Raw genomic sequence first — 25,612 nt, forward strand, 5'->3', positions numbered from 1 at the left:
AAGTTTGATACTTCAAACTTAGCTAGGAGCTAAGTTTGGTCTTATTGCTGTGAAGAGACATCCTGACCACTATAACGCTTATAAAGGAAACCATTTAATTGGGACTGGCTTACAGGTTCAGAGGTTCAGTCCATTATCATCATGGAGGGAAGCATAGTGACACACAGGCAGACATGGTGCAGGAGAAGGAGCTGAGAGTTCCTCGATCTGCAGGCAGGAAGAAGAAACTGTGAGCCCTACTGGGCATAGCTTGAGCATGAGACCTAAAAACCTGCTCACAGTGACACCCTTCCTCTGACAAGGCCACACCCACTCCCATAAGACCACACCTCCTAATAGTGCCACTCCCAAAGGTCCAAACATTCCAACCCATGAGTGTATGGGGACCATTCTTATTCAAACTACCGCTAAACCTTTACGTGGAATTCTCAGTTTATGCTTCCTCTGATCAAATAAATTAGCATTTTCATAAATTATAGCCTCTGATAGAGAAGGTCTTGTTCTCGTAGTGTCTTGTGTATTCTTTCAGTGTAGGAGTCTTTTCTTTAAAGGTGCCATAATCTCTTTAGTAATCACACCTGCTTTTGAACTGCCTTGTCAGTTCAAATAATTAATAATCTCTCTCATAGTCACTGCTGCTTTTGAACTGTCTTGTCGGTAACTTTCAACTTATATTCTTTTCCTCACTGAACTGTACATGTTTCATATCTGTTCGTTCTCTGTCTTGCTGTCTCTCGCTGGAGACGTGGATGAGGTCAGGAGCAGTAACGGAAATGAGATCTTTTCTTAAGATTCCTTTCATTGAGCAAACGAGTCCTTTGCTTTAAAATTCAGCCATAGCAAAGGACTCAGGAGCGCAGACAGATATTTTCTAACCATTACATGATGAGTCTCTCATCAATTTCTCAAGAAGAGTTTTTGTTCCCCTCTGAAATCTCAGGAGCCAGGCCTCCACTGTCCACACTTCTCTCAGCATTCTGGTCTTGTGACCTTTCATCAAGTTAACTCACCAGTCTCCACTTAGAGATTCTCTAGGCAGACGTTCCAAACTCCTCTACCTACCAGTTTCCTAGGAAGAACATTCCCATGGTCACGTTCCTCACAGCATCAGTCATTTACTTCTTCATCGTAGTGTTCTGCATCAGTCACTTACCCCAGTGCACTTAACAAGAAGCAAGTTAAGAGAGGCAGGGTCAGTTAGGGCTTAGTTCAGGCACTGCAGCCCACGGTGAGGAAGGCTGGGTACAGCCGGAGTGAGGGACCGCTGGGTGCACACGTCCTCAATCAGGAGACGCAGAGAGACAGACGCTGCTGTTCTGCTCATGCTCCCTCGTCTTGTACCAAGTTGGACCCCTGTCCATGCACTGGTACCACAGACACTTAACGTGGCTCTTCCCAACTCAGCCCAGTTTACGAGGCACTCACAGTCATGCTCAGAGATTTATCTCCTGGTTGGTTCTGTTCTTGTCAAGTTGACACTTGGTTTTAACTCTCATCCATGCCTGTCAAGACCATGATGGGAACATACACTCTGCAGCACCATCCCATTCCTTTCCTGTCTGTTCAGCTAGCAGTCCTCCAACGAACCCTCCTACCTAGCCCATGCTTGAACATTTCTTCCTAAACACAGTCTTAACCAAGTAAAGATATAGAGTATGTTACTTTACAGATGGGAAAGCCCACTCATTGCTGCCAAGGGTCAGTCAGTGATGGGATTTAACATTACCTCTGTGGACCTATTTTTGTAAAAATATTTAAAGACTAAGTAGCAAATATGTGTATAGTTTGTAAGACTGATAATCTTTACTATTCTGCCTCATAAAGACAATTTCTTGATCATTATTTTAAAGACTGATTGCCCAGTGGGATGTCTGAGTGAGTCAGAAATTTGGGGAGCTGTAGTAAGCGGGGGGGGGGGTAGACTATGCTTTTCCAGAAAATGCATTGCTTACATAAGGAAGACACTTATTTATCTCTTATGTAACAATACAGAGCCAAGAGGTAGCAAGGGCTGATGGCAAATTTCCCATCTGAGATTGCCCTAAGTCCAAGGTTTGGTCAGTATTCTAATTCACACACCCTTGTCTTTATTGAAGTTCCTCCTTTTCTCCCCATATTACCAATGGAAAGGAAGAAGGGGGCGGTCAGTTTCCTTTTAGATCATAAAAGAGGATTGTAGCACCGGCTCCTTTTACACACATTCCACTGGACATTACACCACCTGGACACTGAGGCTGCAAAGGATAAGATGGAATAATGCAGTTTCTAAGTAGTATCTGTGTGCCAGAAAAGCAGAAGATTTCATTACCAGAGAGAAGAGGCGAGCCGTTTCTATTGGAGAACAATTAGGAGTCAGCCACTGTGTTACAGACAGCTCACAGTGTTGAAATATTACTGATCCTCACTTGCAGAATTCTCAGTGTGAAACTATGTAGCATGTATTTTGCATATACGAAGTGCTGAGTAAAAGTTTTTTTGAATTAATGAAAGTTGGCCGAACTGAGGGCAATGCTTCGTCTGGGAATGGTTATGTACAGGAAAATTCTGGCAGAAATGGGAGGACTTCATGCTTGCTGGGTGCTATGACGTGTACTTTAATACAATATCTTGTTATTATAACATTACGTGAAATGTTAGCCCACAGCCTAATCTGGTTTGGACACTTTATTCCACTGATGGCTCTATTCAGGGAACGTGGGAAGCCTTTGGAAGGTGGGTTCCAGCCAGACTTGGAATATTTGTACTTCCCGTTCTGTCTCTGCTTCCTGTTCCACGGAGTTGTGAGTATGAGGAGTCTCAGCCACAGTCTAACTGCCACGGATCTGCCTGCCTGTGTGCTTTCTCTGCTATGATTGAGTATATCATAAAAGGTCACAAACCAAAATGAGTCCTTCTTCCCTTATACGATTTAAGTTTTTCATCTGTCACAGAGACAAGAAAACTAATAGAGAATTCTCAGAGTAGCTCAGATAGCACCAGAGTTTAGTTAGCTTCTAGCAAGGTTAGATAGAACTAACCTTAAGAGCTAAGTTTAGATAGGAGGTGAATTGTGTATTTTATATAGTGGTAACACCAGCATTTAAATTGCTTGTTTAATTCAGAAACTCTCACAGTGGTGGGAAAACTTTAAGAAGGTAATTCAATGGGGTAAGAGATGAGACCAGAGGAATGATGGGGGTTGGGGTGGGGCCTACGGTTGGAACAGCCCATTAGTCCCTGTATCTCAGAGTGCAACAGGCCTCCTTCTGCAGATCCAGCATCTGGAGACCTCAGCAGGTTTCACCCATTCCAAAGGGGCAGTGAAACAGAAGATCTGACAAGGACCTGGAGTAGTAAAGTCTCCACCATGCAGCTGATGCAGGGCTGAGTGCAGGGGGCTCCGCTTGAGAATGAAGAAGGAGCCCAGCTCCGTGGAAGCCCAGAGCAGTGGGCTTGGGAAGTGATTCTTTTCTCAGAGGGTGAAGAGATTTCCAGAGTTCTTATTGAATTTCTGAGAGGCAACAATTCTTTCAAAATCTGTTTATTGTTATTGTTGATATTATTATTATTATTATTATTTCTCTGGCTCAGAGGACAGAAAAGGATGTGGAGAAAACAAGGACAGAAACTGACAGATTTTCACCTTCAGCAATTCTGTGCCGAGAAGCTCAGTACCATGCATTTCTTGTCATTTGGTAATGCCCTTTGGTGCTTTATAGAGCTGTTTTCTTTCTTAAAGTGAGAATAATCATGACAGAAACAGGTTTAATTTAGGTAGGGTGGCTAATTGTGATAAGTGAGACTTTGGTGTCTTGCTACTCTGAAATAATTTGATTATTATAATTAAGGAAGAAATATGAAAGAATAAACTCTCCAAATTGATGTCTTAGGTCAAACTGGCCTATTAAGGGAAGATGAAATTGTGTCTTTCAGCATCTCGCCTCTGCATAATTGGCAGGGCACTGTGTACTCTCTTTGGCTAGTCAGCAAAGATTCTGTTAGAATATCCTTGTGTAATCCATACTGGCACAATAAACAACCTTCACGCCATATGCATGTGAGACTGCTTTATAGCTTGTTATTCATTACACCTATTTATTAAGATGTATTAATACAATTTTGATGATCTATTATAGAAATCCCACTTTGACCCTATAAATATTGTATTTCTTTTTAAAAACAATCTTTCCACTTGTGACAACCAAGTTGTTGTCTATGTGTGAATTGAAATATATGAAATAATGCAAAGGAACACAATTTGAGAACTTATAAAATTGAGTGGTAAGGCATATTACGGTTATTAGCATTAAGTCAAATCAAAGCAGGTAAAATGAAGGGCTGTAAGAGGGCCTAGGAAGGTGCCTGCCATGCTAGTCAGAACTCACACAAAGGTAGAACCAGAGAAACTCTTCTATCAAGTTGTCCTGTGTCGGATCCTGATGTAGCTGTCTCCTGCGAGGCTATGCCAGTGCCTGGCAAATACAGAAGTGGATGCTCACAGTCATCTATTGGATGGAACACAGGGTTTGCAATGAAGGAGCTAGAGAAAGTACCCAAGGAGCTGAAAGGGTCTGCAACCCTATAGGAGAAACTACAATATGAACTAACCAGTACCCTCAGAGCTTGTGTCTCTAGCTCCATATGTAGGAGAAGATTGCCTAGTCAGCCATCAGTGGGAGGAGAGGCCCTTGGTCTTGTGAAGATTCTAGGCCCCAGTATAGGGGAATGCCAGGGCTAGGAAGTGGGAGTGGGTGGATTGGGGAGCAGGGAGAGAGGGGAGGGTATAGGGATTTTCAAAGAGGAAACTAGAAAAGGGGATAACATTTGAAATGTAAATGAACAAAACATCTAATAAAAAAAAGACAATATGACTCATAGTAAAGGTAACACTTGGTTCATTTAAACTAACCCAGAAGAGTAATATATACTTGGCACTGACTCAGAGGGCTTTCATTTTCTCTTTAGCTAGACAGAACTTTAGAAGGCTTTATACCTATAGGACCTTAACTTTTTTTTCTTGGAACAATAATTTTCAATAAATTTATATTTATAAAAAAAAGTTGTCCTGCATCTTCTGTATGATTGTTGTGGCATACACATGCTTGTGTGGACACACACACACACATACACATACACACACACACACACACACACACACACACATTCCATACTGATAAACTAATAATAATTAAAAATAAAAAAATGAAACGATATTTGTTATATATGAACTTTTAATACTTTGAACTCTAGAGGCATTTTATTGTGCCCTCCATGTATTATGACTAACTATATTTCATTTTATTTTATAAATGAAAATTTCAGTTTGCGGGTCGAATGATTTGTTTAAGGTCAACCAGTCAGCTGCTACATCTGGGCAGCGAATCTGGCCCTCATTTTTGTTTGATTTGCTCATTAATGCTTACACCCTGACTCATCAAATCAACATGTGCTCATCATAGTGAGGTTATGCACTATATGGCTATATGGTATGGGTCCAAATTTAAATTGGTATTGGATTTGGGAAAGACAATTGATGTTGGTTTTGGTTTGATGAGAGTCAGAGGTCAGACAGAGTCAGTCTTCAGGAGCCTGTGCATGCTCTCTGCTCTCAGCCTGATAGTGAGGAACATATGCATGTCAATTAGCTGTGGTATCAGGAGGCGTGGTCTGTCCAACCAATGGCTGTAAACTAATCCCAGGGAACTTAGTGACTTCTACTGTACAATTATTGCACACCTTTTTCCTTTTTAAAAATATGTATTTATTATATGTGTCTGAGTACAGGGTCTCTATCGTCAGACACACCAGGAAAGGGCATCGGATCCCATTACAAAGGGTTGTGAGCCACTCTGGACGAGCAGCCAGTGCTCTTGATCGCTAAGCCACCTCGCCAGCTCCTGAAGCTTTTCTTTCCTAAGGAATGTTTTCTTTTTAAATTTTAATTCACATCACTATAGTTAAAGATGAGGGCAAGTAGTTTGCGAGGTTATTCCATGGTAGGAATCCCACCGCCGTTCTGAAAAGCCCCGTTAATTCAGATATCATGAAAAACTTATTTATCTGGTCAGTACGCTTTTGTAAAAGTTAGCTTAAAATGAGGACTTACATACCCCTTGGCGTATGCATCACTGTGGTACTGAGGGGCTCTGTTGTGTGACCATAGGCAGCACCTTGTCCGCAGTTGGGTCCTGGATCTGCCACTTGAATTAGGTGGCTTGGTTCCTTATATGGACAAGCTTGCTTCTGGTGTTTCCAAATGCAGTCCAATCACAGCATGAATGGATTTGGGGATAACTATGATATGACCCCCAATCACCCCAGCCTTTCTTCTCTAATCTGCAGTTTATAATGAAATGGAGCCAAGAATCCCACATGTTACAGAGTGCTCTGAGGGCTAAATGAGATTATTTATGCTTAAAGGCTATTCAAACTGCACACAGTGTTAATCAAGTTGTTAAACTTGGCTTTTAAAACCGTCATGATTATTTTGCCTTTATAGTTTACACTATGAAAACGTTGAGAGGAGACCAAAGGCAATGGGCACTAACTGTGATAATAGTTCCAAGCTGGCGTGTTCCTAATCTGAATATAAGTAGCAACAGCGCCTAGCTAAAGTCTTCAAAGTACTAACCCGGTGACTCTTGAAGCATCAGTTGGCTATTCTGTCTCCAAGAGTGGATGGTATTTATAATTGAACCCACACTTTTTGCTGTCAGGTTATGGTGGATAAATTATTTTAAGGTTTTACACATTTCAGTAAGTGGGGACTCATTAGATTCACGGTGGCAATTGCTGTGATACGCTTTTAATTGGAAAAGAGGAAAATAATACTTGCCCATTTTTTGTTATTGAAAGACAAATAAATCTCTTCTTTACTTTACCGTCAACAGACTAAAAATGCTTGAGAGTTTCCATGTTCTGACAATAAGCTATCTGAAAAGAGAAATAGAGACATTGTGACTTGTACTAGCGACAAGAAGCTATTTAGAATAAATTTAAATTGGAGAAACGAAAGAGCTACACACTGAAAACTAGAGTATTGTTGTAAGGGTTGGAGGCAAATGGAAAGTTATCCTGTACTTGAGAATTCGAATATTTAATATTGTTAAAATAGTGCCATCACTGCAAATGACCCGATGAAAGGACTCAATGCAGTTCCACCACAAATTCCAATGACTTTTTTCAAAGAAACACAGGAAACGTCCTAAAATATGAAGATATACTAACAATTTCTGTGGCTTCAATGTGGTATCTGTTGCCCAGATCCATTTAAGAGAGTGAGACTTTGATAGTAAACCTAACTGTTATTAACCAGCAAGTGCACGTGGCTACTGGAAGCTGGGGATGGGCGTTCTGTATTCTTGTGGCTGCCTGTCTGCTTTGGTGGGCAAATTCTCCTAACTGAGGCATAACTGAGAAAAAGTGCACATCATTAAGGTGCACAACAAATAAATCCTACGTGTGTATACAGTTTAACAATCGTCACAAGCACACTAATGTAAACATCCCTCATGTAGGATCCATCCTTATACCCAGTTAGGTTTATGAACGATTCTCAGAAAGTGTGAAATAGAGTATTAGTAATGACCCTACTGCGCACTAAAGTGCACACAAGAGCCCAGGATACATTCAGAGTGCAAAGATTAAAACTTGAAGCCTTAGCCACCAGGCCGTCATAAAGAAGAAAGCTTCAGGCTTGTGGTGATCAGGAGCTTCAACAGTGGGGTTTTCCTGACCACCCAGCCCACTGCTCTCTCTGTCCTGACTCTCCCGGGTCTTGTCTGAATTTGGAATTCAAGACCAAACCATATGAAAGTGCCAAGTGAAGTTTCCCTTTTCCTAGGCAAACTTGCTAGGCTGAGTTTTCTCGAAGCCCGTGGAGGAGGGGGTGAAGTTATGTTCTATGTATTTCTTTCAACAAATATGGTGAGAAAAATTGATTTTCCTGTTTCATCCGCCTCACAGAAGGCTGAGAGTGACTAATTTCACTGATCTTTTCAAGACTCTATATATAGCGAGCCTTCTGGCTAAAGATACCACTTCAGAGAGAGGCTCACAGATTTAAATCCAGTTTTCTCCCAGGAGGTGTCAGAAAATCTACCTGGCTCTACTGTGGCCTGTCGCTTTGGTCTTGTAGGACCCACAACTCTTTGCCATCGTTACTGATGTAGCTATGGTAACAGGAGAAAGAATGTAAAGAGAAAAGTTGGGAGTGTTCAACTTCTGGGAAGGCTCTCTGATTTTTCTCTCAAAGATGACATACTTTAAAAACAGATTTCTAAACATATTCATTAATTCATATGATTTTGTGGTGCCCTGCATTGTATATAGCATAAGGTCTAATTAGGAGAACCTATCAATGGAGTCTAAGATTTGATATTTATGAGTTATTCTTTGATAAAGTTTTGAGAAAAGTATTGTTTGCATACCAAACTCTAGCACATTCTTACTGTGTGTTTATTATTTATTTAACTTTAGAGTCCCCCAGAAGCATAAAAGCATCCACTGCTACAGCTGAGCGGTTTTTCCAGAAGCTGAGAAATAAACACGAGTTCACAATCTTGGTGACCCTGAAACAGATCCACTTAAATTCGGGAGTTATTCTCTCCATCCACCACTTGGATCACAGGTAGGTGGAGCTTGTAATGTTTCTGGGGCCTTCTCTGTGGTGTTTGCATACAAAGGAGACATAAACACAAGCCCTTCTAGGAGGGGTTTGCGAGGGACTTTAAGACATAGAGTTTTATATATTATGCAGTACTGCATGCAGAGTTCTGCACAAACACACAGGAACCCATTGAATCTCAGCATGTCGGGAGCACACAAAAGTCCACTTCGAAGATGTATTTGGCAGTCCCTAAATCCCTCAAGGGCTATCCTCCTCAATGCGAACACACACATACATCTTAACTCCTGGTCATTACCCACAAAGGCCCAGTGACTTTTTCCTTAGGGAATGTGACTGTGGTATCAAGAACTTAATAGCCTTATAATTTTAATCATATACAGAGAACTTACCTGATAAGTTTCCGTACTTACGGATGTGTTCATGAGTGGGAACTGGGATGCTTATGAGCATTTTCTACTTTCTGTTTCATGTGAAAGGATCACTAGGAGAACTGGCAGGAGAGACTGAGAGAGGAGCTTCACCCATACACTTGACACATGTAGCTATAGATACACACATACTGAATAATACCCAAATACTGAATGATAGCTTACAATGACACAATTATCATTAATCGGGTTATTAATTAATAACAACTAATTGTTATTTAGTTATTAATAATAACTGGAAAATAATACTTTTGACAATGGAAATGTTCACAGGTTTATATTTGGATGCCTAGTCCGGTTATGTATTATCTATGAATTGGGCAAGTCACGTGGCTATCTGTGTCGCCAACTGCTTAGCTGAAAGGTGGGATGATAATGACAGCCCCTTCTTAGGTGGTCGTGAAAAGTAAAGTTTATAAACCCAAAGTGCTTTAGATACATAGTATTAATGATCTCCTTCAGATTTTTGGAAGAAAAAAAATTATTTGGTTCTTCTTATTGTAGATTAGGCAGTCTGAAACTTTTCAGATCTCTTCCAGATACTGATGGGCAAACGTAATCAAATGTACGAGAACAAAAGGCATCAAGTCTTAGAGGGGAGGGTTCTTGGTACCCTTGATCTTAGGGTTTGGGGGCTCCCTGCATTGCATCCTTAACCTCAAAGGATTATTTCACTGGCCTTGCTTTCCTCTGGGCTCTGACCTGTGGCAGAGGGGAGGGCGCCATGCAAGCACCCAGCTGGGAACTACTTAAACCACTGACCCCATCTCCACACAATTTTTAGAGATTTACACTTGCCCCTGGATTCTCTTTAGGTTCCCCTGGGATGAGGTCAGGTCTGAGCTTGTGGCACTGGGCCTCTGCCCATGTCAGCTGGGCTTTAGGGGAACAAGAGCGACACAAAATAAAGAAAGATCATTCCAAAGGAGACTAGCCTTCTATTGTGGGGAGTCATGCTGGGGATATTTCTCCTTGGTGAACTTGTAGATTTTTCCTCTCTGTGTGAACACATGGAACTCACCAAGCCTTCTCCCAGGTGCCAACACTTACTTACATGTGGGGGCCACCCTCAGCTTCCTTCGTGCCCTCTCTGCTGTGTGGTAGCCAGGTCTGACTGCATCCTTAGCTCATCATGTTCTTACGTTGAGTTCTACCTGATCACTGCTTCTGGGGTCTTTGTATTAATTCTGTAAGTTGTTTGCTTATTCAATTTATGTTTGTCTCCAATGTCAGCAAACTTTAGTGAAACAAACACCACCACATTTGTGATACAGGATATCTTTCCATTCTGTAAAGTATAGTTTATTTTTAAGGCATTCATTGTCAGTGAGATGACAACCATGGAAGAGTTGCTGTCAGCCCGTGCGTGCTCCCAGAGTTCATTCGCCATCTGTGTTGAATTGAGGTTAAGAGTGTAGCCCAGTAGGCAGCCTGCGTGTCTCATCACTTGCTCTACCACTCACTGCCCCTCTTTACACCTTGCGGTTCTCACCTGTGGATCCATATAAAATGTTAGTGCACACATCCACAGAAGCTCTGGAGTAGCACAAGGTCCACATGCTTATTCCCATCATATTGATGAGACAAACACACACCAGAGTGCCCCTTAGCTCTAGAAGACCTGGTGGGGAGAGCCTTCTACCCAGGCTGCACCACTATGAGGTGTACTGTCCGTGGGGAGTCATTAGGCCTCTCTTCTGCCTGTTTCTCTGCCACAGTACCACCTAACCTGCTACTGATAGCATCAGGATTATACTTATATGTGTTTGGATGCTCATACCCATGACCCATGTGCATGTACACAGCGGTGCCAGAGGAAGATGCCAGGTATCCTACTATATCACCCTTTGCCTAATTCTCTTGAGACAGCATTCCTCATTGAACCTAGAACTCACCATTTTCTGCTAGGGTTGCCGGCAGGCTAGCAAGCCACAGTCCTTGTATTGATTTCCTTCTCCCTACCCTGAGACACAGAATCCCAGGCTTATGCCTGGCTGTGCCTGGTGGGATGTGCACCTAGTTTCTCATGTTTGCACATCAAGCACTCTTGCCTGCCAAGACATCTCCCAGCCCCATCATTTTACTTCTTATCCAAGTGTTTAGCTTTATCATTTTCTGGACACGTATTTAGCTATTTCCTACTTTCAAACACACATAAAATGTAATCATAAGGTAGTTTGTGGGTGTATCCATGGGAACAGATAAAATAATGTGTCCATACAGATAGGCAGACAAGGCTCAGCTCACTGATAAAGAGTAAGCTGCCCTTGATAATGCTAGGCAATAGATGTTTGTCTGATGACCTTTTGATGGATATCTATCCTGATGGCCTCAGCAATTAAAGTATGGAGTTTTGTGGCATATGGTGGCTTCTTGCCACAGTAGACTCCAGAAGATCAAACTACAGCATTGCCAATTACATATGTCAGAGGGTGTCGATCTTTGAATTAGTTTTGGAACCCCAGAGTGCTTGTAATGTGTGGGGCAGTTATGTGCAACTGAGACTTTCTGTTGGTTTTCCATATAAATTGGTCTTCTTTCTGTACGTATGCCACTTCTAACTGGCAATGACTGGTGCAGATCTTATTTTCCGTTTCTGGTTCATAATAAGGGATCATCTATCACCTGCAAGAGGCTCACAGGGATGATTGAGTATGGGGATGTGTGAGTTTGGGTCACTTCCTCTGAGCACATACTCCTGAATCCACATTAGAAAGCTACAGGGCAAGAATCTGTGAGCTTAGACTACCTGGGATAAAGTGTCAAGAAGAAAACAGACACTGGTCGACAGTGTAATCTGAAGGGCTGATGTGAGGCATCCTCTGTCCAGACGGTCCCCTTTCCCTGTGCTAATTGCACTGAGCTATTGCTATCAGTGACAGGAAAGCAGGGAAATGGCAGGAAGTGATGGAAAGTGTGGAGATCCTGGCTCAGCTGTGAGACGAAGACCATGAGGAGAGTGCCAAACTGCACAGAGCTTGAGTGGCTGACTGCACAGAGGCTGAGTGTATGACCACATAGACGCTGAGTGTCTGACTGCACAGAGCCTGAGTGTCTGACTGCATAGAGCCTGAGTGTCTGACTACACAGAGGCTGTGTCTGACTGCACAGAAGATGAGTATCTGACTGAACAGTGCCTGAGTGTCAGGTTGCACAGTACCTGAGTGCCTGACTGAACACAGGCTGAATGTCTGATTGCACAGTGTCTGAGTGTCTAACTGCACAGAGGCTAAGTATATGACTGCACAGAGACTGACTGACGGCACAGAGGCTGTGTCTGACTACACAAGGCTGGGCCTGACTGCACAGAACCGGAGTGTCTGACTGCACAGAACCTGAGTGTTTGATTGCACAGAGCCTGAGTGTCAGATTGCACAGTTCCTGACTGTCTGATTACACAGAGCCTGAGTGTCTGACTGCACAGAGCCTGAGTGCCTGACTGCACAAAGCCTGAGTGTCTGACTGTACAGAGGCTGAGTATCTGACTACACAGGAGGCTGAGTGACTGACAGCACAGAGCCTGAGTGTCTGACTGCACAGAGCCTGAGTGTTAGATTGCACAGAGCTTGAGTTTCGGATTGCACCGTTCCTGAATGTCTGATAGCACAGGACCTGAGTGACTGCATAGAGCCTGAGTGTCTGACTGCACAGAGGCTGTGTCTGACTGCACAGAGGCTGTGTCTGACCTCACAGAGACTGAGTCTCTGACTGCACAGTGCCTGAGTGTCTGACTACACAGAGGCTATGTCTGACTGCAGAGAGCCTGAGTGTTTGAGTGCACAGAGCCTGAGTGTCTGACTAAACAGTGCCTCATTGTCTGACTGCACAGAGCCTGAGTGTCTGACTGCAAAGAGGCTGTGTCTACCTAATATTGCCTGAGTGTCTGACTGCACAGAGCCTGAATGTCTGACTGCATAGAGCCTATGTGTCTGACTGCACAGAGCCTGAGTGGCTGAGCACATAGAGCCTGAGTGTCTGACTGCACAGAGCCTGAATGTCTGACTGCATAGAGCCTGAGTGTCTGACTGCACAGAGCCTGAGTGGCTGAGCACATAGAGCCTGTGTGTCTGACTGCACAGAGCCTGAGTATAAGACTGCAGAGAATCTGAATGTCTGACTGCACAGATCCTGAGTGTCTGACTGTATAGAGCCTGAGTGTCTGACTGCACAGAGCCTGAGTGTCTGACTGCACAGAGCCTGAGTGTCTCACTAGCAGAGGCTGAGTGTCTGACTGCACAGAGCCTGAGTGCCTGATTGCATAGAGCCTGAGTGTCTGACTGCACAGTGCTTGAGGTCCTGACTGCACACAGGCTGTTTCTCTGACTGCACAGTGCCTGAGTATCTGACTGCACAGAGCCTGGGTGTCTGACTGCACAGTGCCTGAGTGCTTCACTGGACACAACCTGAGTGTCTTGAGTGCACAGAGGCTGAATGTCCTACTGCACAGTGCCTGAGTGTCTGACTGTACAGAGGCTGAGTGTCCTACTGCACAGTGCCTGAGTGTCTGACTGTACAGAGGCTGAGTGTCCTACTGCACAGTGCCTGAGTGTCTGACTGTACAGAGGCTGAGTGTCCTACTGCACAGTGCCTGAGTTTCTGACTGTACAGAGGCTGAGTGTCCTACTGCACAGTGCCTGAGTATCTGAATGCACAGATTCTGAATGTGTGAATGCGCAGTGCCAGAGTGCCTGACTGCACAAAGGCTGAGTGTCTGACTGCACAGAAGTTTAATGTCTGACTGCATAGAGTCTGAGTATCTGACTGCACAGTGCCTGAGTGTCTGACTGCACAGAGGCTGTGTCTGACTGCATAGAGTCTGAGTGTCTGACTGCACAGTGGCTGAATGTCTTACTCCAGAGTGTCTAACTGTACATTGTCTGACTGCACAGTGTCTAACTGCATGGAGGCTGACTACACAGAGGCTTCCTGCATCAGTGTACAGTGTCTGAATGCACAGAGGCAAACCTGCTTTATGGCTGTATAATTTGCCTCCGGTTGCCTTTCCTAGTCCACCGGGGCCTCCATGAAGCTGTGTTTGACCTTTCCACTTCCCTTCCATTCTTTCTCACATTAGCCTTTAGGGCATGGGTAGTCTCTCTCATGTTGGAGTTCTGATGTAGAATGCTTGTGATGATTGTGTGAATGCTTCAGGTTTATACACATGTGCTAATTCCACAGGAGACACTGAGTAACATTCATAGCTATTCACCATAATTATAGCAAATGCTGAGAAATTTTATAATTTTGATTTAATTACACAATTTTGGATTGGAAGTATATCCCATGGTTCTAAATGTTTAAGACCTAAAAGGATGTATAGGAAACAAGTTAATCACTTGTGTTCCAGGCCAGCCGCTGTTATCCCCGAGGTAACCAGTATTTTTCATTGAAGACATTACATCGTATGTTTGTATGTGTGTATGTGTTTATTTCTTAATGTGCATATATGTGGGCATGTGCATGCCATCGGACCTGTGGATGTCAGAGGAAACTTGCAGCAGCTGGTTCTCCCCTTCCACTATGAAGGTTTTGAGGACCAAGCTTTGGTTGTCAAACTTGGTGGCAAGCCTCTTTACTCACTGAGCCATATCACCGGCCCCATGGAAGGCATTTTACAAGTAAGAGTGCAATAGAATAATATAGCTCCTGACAGCAGTGTGTTGCAGGTGTCACATACACTGGCTGGGAAGAGCTGGGCGGTATTAATTTGGTAGACTGGTTATGGAAATCTGTGAGATATGGAAATAAGTAAGTGTGCCAAAGCGCAGCTTTTAAAATATGTGTTTTTAAAAAGCCTTAGCTTTTGATATCCCTCTCGTGTTTGCGTCCATGCACAGATAGATGCCAGAAAGATGACTGTGAAATGGGGAGAAGAGGCTGGGGAAAAGGTTGAGTCCTGTGGAGGGTCACAGAAGACATGTGCCTTGAAGGTGGACTGGTGACTAATGAAGGGGAAAAAGCACAGTAGGAGAAGGATGGGGTGGGATGGGGGAGGCTGGATAAAGAGCAACAGAGACAGAACATGCATGGAACTCCCATCGCGAAACCTGCGTGCTAACTAAAACCTAACATGATAACCACTTCCATGATCTCTGCACACATAACTGAAGCCACGTATTTGAGCTTTACAGTCTGCAGCACAGTGCTGATTGCCACCCTGGAACCTGGAGGAAAACACCACATGGCCTCCTAAGCCTTTTCTTAAACTCGCTTGCGTGAAATTTTACATGATTGGCAACAAATTTCTGCCAAATATTAAAATCATTGCTTTTAAGGATGATATACTATTGTACATTAAAGTTGAAAATTGCATTCCATATATCATGTTGTCACACAGTTGGATGCTAAATAATCATTTGATAGATGAAGAATCAAGTGGAAGATAGAAAGTATGAACATGATCATAACTGGAAATCATAAAACCCGTTGCTGCTCCCATTCGCAGAGACTGTAGAACCATGCACACGTTCAGACATCTCTGAGGATTCGCAATGCCCACCCAATCCTGAACTGTCATTAGCTCAATCGTGGGAGATCCCATCCACTAACCATAGCCACTGCATCAAAACTGCTGTAAGAAAATCCTCCAAGAATATCAAACTCTGCATTAAGCTGTTCCTCAGCTGAAAACCTAACCACATAACTCTGTTGGTTTGGACATAAGAGACTGATGGTCTTGCCCTGGGTACTGGGACACCCAAAGGTGGCCAAGGGTAAAAAAGAGATTGGAAGGGAAATCCATCAAGAGCATCTCTTCTGGCCATGGTGTGCAATCAACATCAGACAACAGTCTAATTGTGAAACTACAAGGTCCTCGCAGCAGTGCACAGTGCTCTAGTGAACTATGAGGAAGGACTCATTTGCCCACCCATCTTGACATACTGGCTCCAGATACTCTTGTTCAAATAGAGACTGCTATTAAAAATTAAAGCACAGGTTTACGTGAGCATCGTGTAAGGAGACTACTGGCTCAGGTTTTCCTGAGTCAGCATAACCATCACCACCTCCTGTAAACAACTGGTGGATCTGTGCGCCTGTCTGAAAGAACAAAGACACGGGGACCGTCAGTGCAGTCCTCTCTGCATTTCACATTTCTGAGGTCTGTGTTTCAAGGAGAAAGAAGAGGAAATGGGCCAAGAATTTTAAGACACCACCAACAATTTCTTCAGTACTGGCGAAGAAGAATATACACAAAATTAAAGGCTTGCTGAAACAGCAAAAGTAGATTTGTCAGTGAAAACAAACACGAACTTCCTCAGCAATTCCCGAAGGCCACCCTTTCCTTTTCCTGTTATCCAGATCCGTGGCTTCCCTCAGATCAACACAGTCCCCTTACAGATGGGGTGCAATGACCTGGCCAACCCTCTCTATGAGATTTCCCTCATTTTCCAAGAGTGTTGGGATTTACATAAATTGGTCCTCACGAAGTCGCTATTAGAATTTTCCTGATACCCCAGTGTTATTTATGATTCTAGCTTTGAATGCTCTACAAATAGCACACCCAGAGATAATATGCGGCAGCAGCTTTGCAGACGGATGTACAAATGTCTTGTGGTTTGCCGCCATCTTCCGAATTAATCAACCTGAGGTGGAAAAGTGATTTTTTTCCTACTCTGTTCATATTAATTATTCTACTTTCTGGGAAATTACAAATGCATTCATACATGAGTTTGATGAAATGTACTTGAGAGTGCTTGTCATCGAGTAAGCCATGTTTCTTTCGTGACATAAGTAAGTAAGAATCAGACTTGATGGTAATATTTGCTCAGCTTAATGGTTTTGAACTAAAAGATGGCACTGTTTATTGTGGGTGAAATTAACAGGCTGACATAAAAGCAACTGCACCCTTCACTTGGGCTGCATGCATGCTGATAGCATTAAAGATAACGGGATTTATAAATTAAAGCTCCAAACCTCCACGTTCTACATGATTTAAACCCCTTTACTCACATCTTGTTCTCCCTATAATAGTGTTTCCGTATAATTATTTATCTCCAATGAATTTGCACTTCCGATATGAATTTTATACTTTACTCTGTTCCAAGGTGGCTGCGATGCATCTTCGAACATTAGTTTGCACACACGCATGTTGCTGAGAGACATGGGAGGTTCTTCAGAGCAGGAGTAAACGTAGAACTCTGGAAACAAATAGCAGTTGCCATACTTTCTGTCAGCCCCAGGCTTGCTCTTAGGTGGACTGATGGAACAGAATTCAAGTTTCAGTGTGTAAAGGTAATCTCATGGGACAAAGACGAGAAAGGACCGCATGGTTATTGCCATCCTGAGTATTCACTACTCAATCCTAGATGTTTGATCCTGCTTCATACTTCCCCTTCCCAGTGAAGGCTGGTTCCAGGTCTCCTTCCTGTTTTGAGCAAGCCCAATCGTGAGGCTCCAAATACATCAGATGGTGAAGAGTTCCTCCTTCCTGCTTCTTTCTTGCTGTTCCTTCCCTGCAGATCATGGAGGACCTGTGCTATGGCTGTTGGCTAGAGTTGGCTGCGGAACAAGGTATCCAGTCAGTCTGCTACTTGATCTGAGGGTACTTATATTTAGTTCATCTGCTTTGCCAAGGACATAAAGGAGACTTTATGGTTTCCTCTATTTTTTCAAAAATGTTGCCACAAGTAAATTTAGAGGTCTTTCTAATCCTCTATCCCTTGAAATTATAAGCATGCTGTGGATCAGGGCCATGTTTCATACCAAGCTTCTCCTGATGGAGAGATCTGAGGTCATTGATGCAGAATTCCGCATGTGAGAGAGGAGAGGGAATAGTAAGTCTAACACGGGTGTCAGTGTCTTCAATGTGTTACCTCTCCTCATACATGATGTCTTGTGATTAAAGGTGGTATTATTAATATTTGGAAATTACCTGGAAACCTCATGTCTTCCTTACGAATATCTGATATTCCATACACTATTCATTCATGTTTGTTTACCTTAAGTAATTTTTCACATTGTGAGGTCAGGTATCCTATTAAATCTACCTAGACTTCGTACTAATATCAGTAAAAAATGAAAACAACATAGTTTTTTTTTTTTTTTTCCCTTTCTGGAGTGATACCTAATTATCCCAGTGTCAGTCATTTAAATTCTCCCTTTTTATCTAAAATGAGATCTAATGTTAATGCTAGAAGTCAATCTTGGTTGTGTCTTCTGTGTTGTTTGTTAGGTAAGTGTGCCAGGATTATATGCACATACGCCACCATCTTCCTTTTATAAATATAGCTCTCAACGTGCACATTTTAAATATGTAGATGAGGAATAACCCCATTATTCATGATGCTGTATTGTGCTCCTGGGCCATGTAATATTCAGTGTTTGATGGACACAGAAGTTTCAAAATAGCAAAGTGACAAATGAGGCTGGAGCCTGGCCCAGGAGAGGGGCTGTTCCTTCACGTATAAGTTGTTTATGTATTTCTAAATTCTACCGTTTGGGTGTGTATAGAATTTTCTATATACATACGCACTTCTTTCAATATTGGCATAAAATTTGCTTTATTGATGAGTGCGAGTATTTTATTAACCTGTCACGTGTCTGTCTCTAAACTGGTTATTTGTATTCATCGTCCAGTTTTCTTGCTGGCTTGCTGGTTTGAGCTCCTTGTGTTGCAGACATTGAGTTGTTATCATCTATAGTTTTAAAATGCTTAAATTTTTGTCTACTAAATTTCTTAATTGAAATGCAGTTGAGTCAGTCTTATTTATTTATTTATTTATTTACATCCCAAATGTTGCTCCCCTTCCTGGTGCCCCCTTCACAGAGTCCCTCCTTCCAACCCCCATCCTCTTCTCCGCTGAAAGGGTAGGGACCCTGTGGATTTCCCCAACCCTGGCTCATCAAATCTCTGCTGGATTAAGCTCAGCCTCTCCCTTCGAGGCCAGACAGGGCAGCCATGGACACTGAGTTTCATATCTGCTCTATATGTGCCAGAGGCTTTGTTTCAGCCCATGTGTGTTCTTTGGTTGGTGGCTTAGTCTCTGAGAGCTCCCATGGGTCCAGGTTAGTTTACTCTGTTGATCTTCCTGTGTGGTCCACATCCCCTTCAGGGCCTTCAATCCTTCTTTCAACTCTTCCATAAGAGTTTCTGAGGTACAGTGTTTGGCTGTGTGTCTCTCTCTACATGTTTCAGTAAGCTGTTGGATGGAGCCTCTCAGAGGACAGTTATGCTGGGATCGTGTCTGCATGCATAATAGAGTATTATTAATAACGTGAGGGATTGGGCCTTCCCATGAGATGGGTGTCAAGTTGGACCCATTATTGCTTTGCCATTCCTTCAGTCTCTGCTCTGTCTTTGTCCTTATATTTCTTTTAGACAAGACAAATTTTGGGTTGAAAGATTTGTGGATGTGCTGCTGTCCCCATCCCTCTACTGGAGGTCCTGCCTATCTACAAGAAGTGGCCTCTTCGGATTCCATGTCCCCACTGTTAGGCATCTTGGCTAAGGTCACCTGCATTCACTCCTGGGAGCCTTCTTCATCCTGGGTCTCTGGGACTTCCTAGAGATCCCCTACTCCAGTGGCTGCAGATTTCCACTCACTCTCCTGGCCCTCTGAGCCTCTCTCCTGTCTCTCCCCAGACTTGATCCTATTTCCCATTTCTCAGCTTCCCTCTCCCACACAGTCCCTTCCTCTGTCTCCTATAAAGCAATCATTATAACCTCCAAATGAGGTCGATGTTATGCTAATGACACAGAGGAAGGAGAATGCAGTTCCTCTCCAAAATAGAAGAGAATATCATTAGGAAACTCAAGAAAAATAGGAAATCATTAAAATTGCGTAGGAAATTTGTGGTGTAATATATATAAGATAAAGGCAGTTTGTCTTGGTTTGTAGCAGTTGTTTGAAATAAGAATCGACTGAGGAACACTCTTCTTGTAATCACCTTCTGTAACTGGCTCAACAGGAAAGAGTTATCCCAAGTCTGTGTTCGACTTTGCAATTAGTACGATGTGTAACATCCATGAAAATACTGGCATTTAGTGTTTTTGGATCTGTTAATTGGGGTTTTGAATGGGGGAGGCAGCACTTACATATGTAACCTTTACTTTAATCAGGAAAGCCATGGACAGATAACAGCCTATTGTAATGTTCTGTAGCCTTATTTGGTAGCAAGTTGATGCTTTGGACTTTGATAGCAATATAAACAGAAGAGGCAGATGGGCTATTTTCCCAACAACCCAATCTTTTCTCACAGACAGGTACTGACACGTTAGGTCTCCAACCACGGAGGGCTGATTCTGGGCCATGGATTTTGTTCTGGCATCCTTTTGTTGACTTTGAAAGACTATCACCTGACTGTGATAAACGTAACGTTAGAGGACTTGGTATTCCATGCTCTGCATCTTCTTCTTCGTAAGAAGCGCTGTCTGGATTACCATCTTGGTATAAAACAGAATCAGTTATTAATTTATATTAAAAACACGAACAGACCTTGTTTTGGAGTCATGTTGCATTTATAGATTAAAATGTGATAACTTTAAAATTTTATTTATCTGATGTATGTGAGTACACTATTGCTTTCTTCAGACACACCAGAAGAGGGCACCAGATCCTGTTGTAGATGGTTGTGAGCCACCATGTGGCTGCTGGTAATTGAACTCACAACCTTTGGAAGTCCAGTCAAGCCTCTTAACTGCTGAGCCATCTCTCCTGCCCATGTGTTAACTTTTTATTTTATTCTCACGGCACCAAGTCTTCTTTTCTTGGTAATGGCGTATCCTTAATTTTTACACCTTATTTTTTCTTATAAGGGCACTTAAAGGACACACAGACTTTATTAGATACATTTCTAGGATCCTTTATAAGTTGGCTGCCAGTGAATTGGAATCTTTATTTTGTATGATTATTTTCTAATTTGGAAAAGAGTTATCAATTGCCATAATACTAGAAAATCATATTTTTTCTTTTGTGTTAAAGGTGACTTCACTCACAGCTGGAGGTTTGGGCTCAGTGCAGAGTATACCAGCATCCCGTATGCACTGCCAAAATGTATTCTGCCTTCTGCAATCTGTGGGGCGCACACTGGCATTTCAAGAACCTTTTCCTAGCTTAATGGTAAAGAGTCATTACAATGTAGTTAGATTCTGACATGAAGACTAAACTGACACTCATTAACATTTCTGGAGATCTTCCTACCACTTACAAATCAAGGAAAGAGAACATAGATTGTTTAGAACACTGTTTCTCCACTCGTGGGTAGTGAGCCCTTTGTTGGTTGAACTATCCTTTCACAGGGTTCACATATCAGAAATCCTGCATATCAGATATTCACATTACAATTTGTCACAATAGCAACGTTGCAGTTATGAGGTAGCAATGAAATAATCTTATGGTTGGGGGGTTATGACAACATGAGGAACTGTGCTAAAGGGTCAAGGCACGAGGAAGGCTGAGAGCCACTGATCAGAACATGTTTTATCTTTCCCTGGAGTTTAGTGTGTTCCCTTTTAAGCAGCCAGGTGAAATGTTATTTTGCCTTCTCTATTGACAATGAAGTTAATGTTGTCTGCATTGCTTGAGAAATCTTATGTTTCTTGATGTTGTGGGCACTTGAATTCCATTGATTTTTTTTTTTTTAAAGAGAAAGTCTTATATTTTCTCTCATGGTTGAAGCCTTGTATTGATTTGTTTCATCACAGCTCAAGCTGAGGTAAAGCCATTCATAGTTTTGCTGCTTTTTTTTTTTTTTTTGCCATTGACTTTTATCCATTGATCAGGTTGGAAGCCAAATCATATGACACCATATTTCCTTAATTCTTTACTCTTTGCTTGTTTAAAACTGTAGGCAGGAGTGGTATATTCTGTGGATGGTGGGTGGCTCACAGGACACATAAATTGCTGAATGCTCATTCTATCCAGCTAGGAACATGCTCTGTTCACCACAAGGACACAAGTGTGAACTGTGTTTTGTCAAAACTATATGGAGACAGTTTCTTCTGCAGTTGTTTTAAGCTTAAGTGACTTAAGCTTACTTTTACACACTAGGACTTTAGCAATGCATTTACATTGTGTACAGTTTTATGAAAGTAGTGTTATACTTAAAATATGTTTTCTAATATGGCATCTTGAGAATGACTATAATTTGTAAAATTTACAGCTCCTCAGGTACTTGTGAATTTGAGGTTTTGTATATAACTTTTGGATATATTAAGTTTTATAACTTGTTACTCTTTCAGACATGAACATTCTAAACATTCTTTCTAACTGTCAGCGTTCTTACTATTAGTCATGTATGTATGTATGTATGTGTGTGTGTATACTCACATGCACATGAACATACATGCATTCCTACAGTGATAAATTTCTCAGGTTCATGTTTTCTTTTAATTATAAAAACTTGAAATGGTTACAAGCTTGGCCAGAAGTTATAAAGCAAGCTAAATGACCTTCATGTTGTAACAGATTTCAAATTGGTAACATCTTACCTCATTTGTTTCTACTACCCTCCATCTCTTACGTCAGTAATGTCCTAGGCATTTGCCACAGACATCCGGCATACAACCTTGGTCAGTTGGGCAATGTGGAGCTTGCAAGATGACTAAGCAGGGAAACCCACTTGCTGTGTATGCTGCGGAGTCAATTTTAATCCCTGGATCCCACAGAAAGGTGGAAGGAGAGAACTGAGTGCATATACTTTCCCTCTGCATGGAAGGCACCATATACACTCATGCACACACACACACACACACACACACACACACACACACACACACACACACACACACACTAGCAATGATGAAAATAGAAAGCAATGTTGATAACTTGCTATAGCCAATCTACAAACTCCAGCCCGTTTTCTATCTGAGAAATAATTTTCCCTTCTTGGTTGTATTTAAGATGTATAGTGCCTTGCACTACTGTGTGCTTTTTGTTTTGTTTTGGTGTTATTTGCCTTAGTTTTTATTTGTTTATTTTTATTTTCATCTTTTAATTTTTTTTGAGAGAGAGAGAGAAAGAACATAAAATGGGGATGATCTGGGAGGAGGATCAAAATATATTGTATCAAGCAATTTATTAAAAAAGAAACACATAATTTCACATTGTGGTCCTTTATCATCTCCTCCACTGTGGAACAACGTCCATTTTTCCATAATGTAGCATCCAGTATGGCCTTACCTACAGGTCTTTCCATGACCTCGTACCCTCTGTGGCCTTACCTATATACCCTGGGCTCTATACCTTCATCCTGTGGGATCATCATCAGTGCCATCCCATGAGAATGATGCAGGTCACACATTCCTGTCAGGACCCTCACAGCAGTGAGGCTGAGTTTCCTCAGGTGCCACTCCTCTGCTGAGTGACACGGCGTGAGTGACACAGGGCATGAGTGACACAGGGCATGAGTGACACAGGGCATGAGTGACACAGGGCATGAGTGACACAGGGCATGAGTGACACAGGGCATGAGTGACACAGACATGGCATGAGTGACACAGGGCATGGTCATTCTTCTCATGATGCTGACCTTCCCCCACTGAACGTGGTCATGAGCCCATGGGTTCGCCAGGGTTTTCCCTTCTTGATTAGGATTTTATGGGGGGTGATTTTCAGGTCTGCTGTAGAAACTTGTTCCTCATCAAACCTTCACCTACTTTCCTCAAACGCCCCCGAGTCGTCCCATTGTGATGGGTACGGTTGCTTCTTACGGATGGGATACCACAGCAGCATTACATCTAATGCTTGTAGTCAGACCTGAAGGCAATGTGTTTATACAAAACTTATTCCAAAACACATAACTCAAACTGTTTCTGCGTTTCATTTTAAAATGGATATTTGCATTCCCTACATAAAAAATGTAAAAAGTAACTAGTGCATCTTTCCTTGTTGAATTTTATTTATGTGCAAATGTTAAAGAAGTCTGTTCTTGGCTTTTCATTTATAATCCTTTAAGTGCATGTTTTTATTTTAAAAATAAAGCTAGTCATTCATTTTTTATTAGTCAGTAATTAAAAAAAAAAAAAACAAAACAACAAACCACACTACTACAGAATCTTCTGTACCTCCAGAATCGTGGCTTTCAGGTTGTATTGAAGGAACTTTGATCAATCACATTAAGGAAATGTGCTTATATTTCAAGCACTTCATTTCTAAGTAGGTTCCAGAATTAGTGTTATGTGAACTCTGAAGTATGACAACACAGAGACACACCAGGTGACGCAACACAAAGATGTGTCTCAGCCTGCATTCAGAACAGCTTCCAACCTGATTCAGGTAAGGAGAAGGAGCCACAGGAGCTTCTCTGAGTGCCTGCACGGGCCCTCCTCTCTTCCCTATTTTGGCTTGATGCAGTACCTGCCCTGTTAGCGGGCAACCCAGATTTGGTAGATAAATGGCTGAGAATCAAGGGGCATCTGCTATCAGGCTTTGCACTAGCTGCTGGGTTCTTAAGGGCATCAGAGATTTCTCTGCATGATCAGGCCTGACTTTTACTAGGTGTCTTCTATGTCAGACTATTCTGTAAACACCTCAACGTGAATTAATCTCATCTAATGTTCACCACGGCTCATCAGTGGGCACCATCACTAGCCTCGTTTCACAGATACGGGCATGTCCCTTGAGAGGTGGTGTCTCGGTTGTTATCACAGACCCAGGCTGCTCAGGATCACTCTCCCTCATCCCACTCACTGTCTGAACAGCTTGCCCTTCTGCCTGTTTTAGAGTAGGGGCTCGACCTCTCCACTCCTTTAAACATTAAGACTGAACACTTTAGCTTTCTATTGCTCCCGAAGACATTAGGAATGCATTTTTCTCCTATAGAATCATGTGACCTATTCAATTCAGTGCAGTTATCAATATGCTCTACATGGTAGGGGGCGGGTATTTAGATATTTTGTGCTTAATTTCTCTAATTACTTATCCAAAAAACCATACCTGGTCAAAACTTGAAAATTGCTTTCCTTTTTTCTTTTTGGTATTTTTATGTCAGGTAGAACCTAGGGCCAGGCTGGTTTCCTTTTCCATAGCTGAGGCTGCTCTGTTTCCAGTTTCAGTAGCTTGGAAACTCACAGGTAATATCACCACCACCACCAGCAGCAGCAGCAGCAAGAACTCATGTTCAGCCCAGGATGTCCTCAGCCTTCTGCTCTGACTCTTTCAGCCTGAACAGTAGGGGGTGATGGTGGCCCCTGGAGCACTCAGATGGCAGTGGACAGTGCTGACAGGGTCTCCCCAACCCCCACCAGTGGCTGCCCCTCTCCAAGTTCTCCCAGGATGTCTGCTGAGCTCTCTCTCCTGTGTGAGGGAGCTGCTCATTCACTAGAGTTTCACAATGGCTTTCCTGCAAAGCTGCCGAGGACCCCTAACAACCCATAGCCTAACAGATTACTGCCAACTCTTAGGAAAGCAAACCGTGGGCTAAAGAGGAAGGCTTGAATCCAGACAGCATGCCGCAAGGACTCCCGGTGTATCCAGTGTCTTAGTCGCTTGAGGCAGATCTCTCTGGAACACTGAAGTATCCACTAGCTGTTTAGGTGAAGGTGAGGACGGGAAATTCCTATTGGGGGAACTCATTTTTATCTTTGAAATGTTCTGTGTGACTGAAATTGTAAGTGTGCATTTAGGCCCATAAAACT

At 42.6% G+C, this 25,612-nt stretch overlaps 1 protein-coding gene across 5 annotated transcripts in view; it reads left to right on the forward strand.

Moving 5' to 3' along the window:
- Positions 1-25,612, forward strand: part of Nell2 (neural EGFL like 2) — a 376,172-nt gene that overhangs the window by 103,391 nt on the left and 247,169 nt on the right. For all 5 annotated transcript variants that reach the window (XM_085831509.1, XM_029469878.2, XM_029469874.2 and 2 more), the window contains one exon: positions 8,458-8,608. In XM_085831509.1, the coding sequence (XP_085687635.1) occupies positions 8,458-8,608 (151 nt within the window). The remainder of the gene's footprint in view (positions 1-8,457; positions 8,609-25,612) is intronic.

The sequence above is a fragment of the Mus caroli genome, unplaced genomic scaffold, assembly GCF_978045245.1.
Source record: "Mus caroli unplaced genomic scaffold, Mus_caroli_1 scaffold_16, whole genome shotgun sequence".
Classification (NCBI taxonomy): Eukaryota; Metazoa; Chordata; class Mammalia; order Rodentia; family Muridae; genus Mus; species Mus caroli.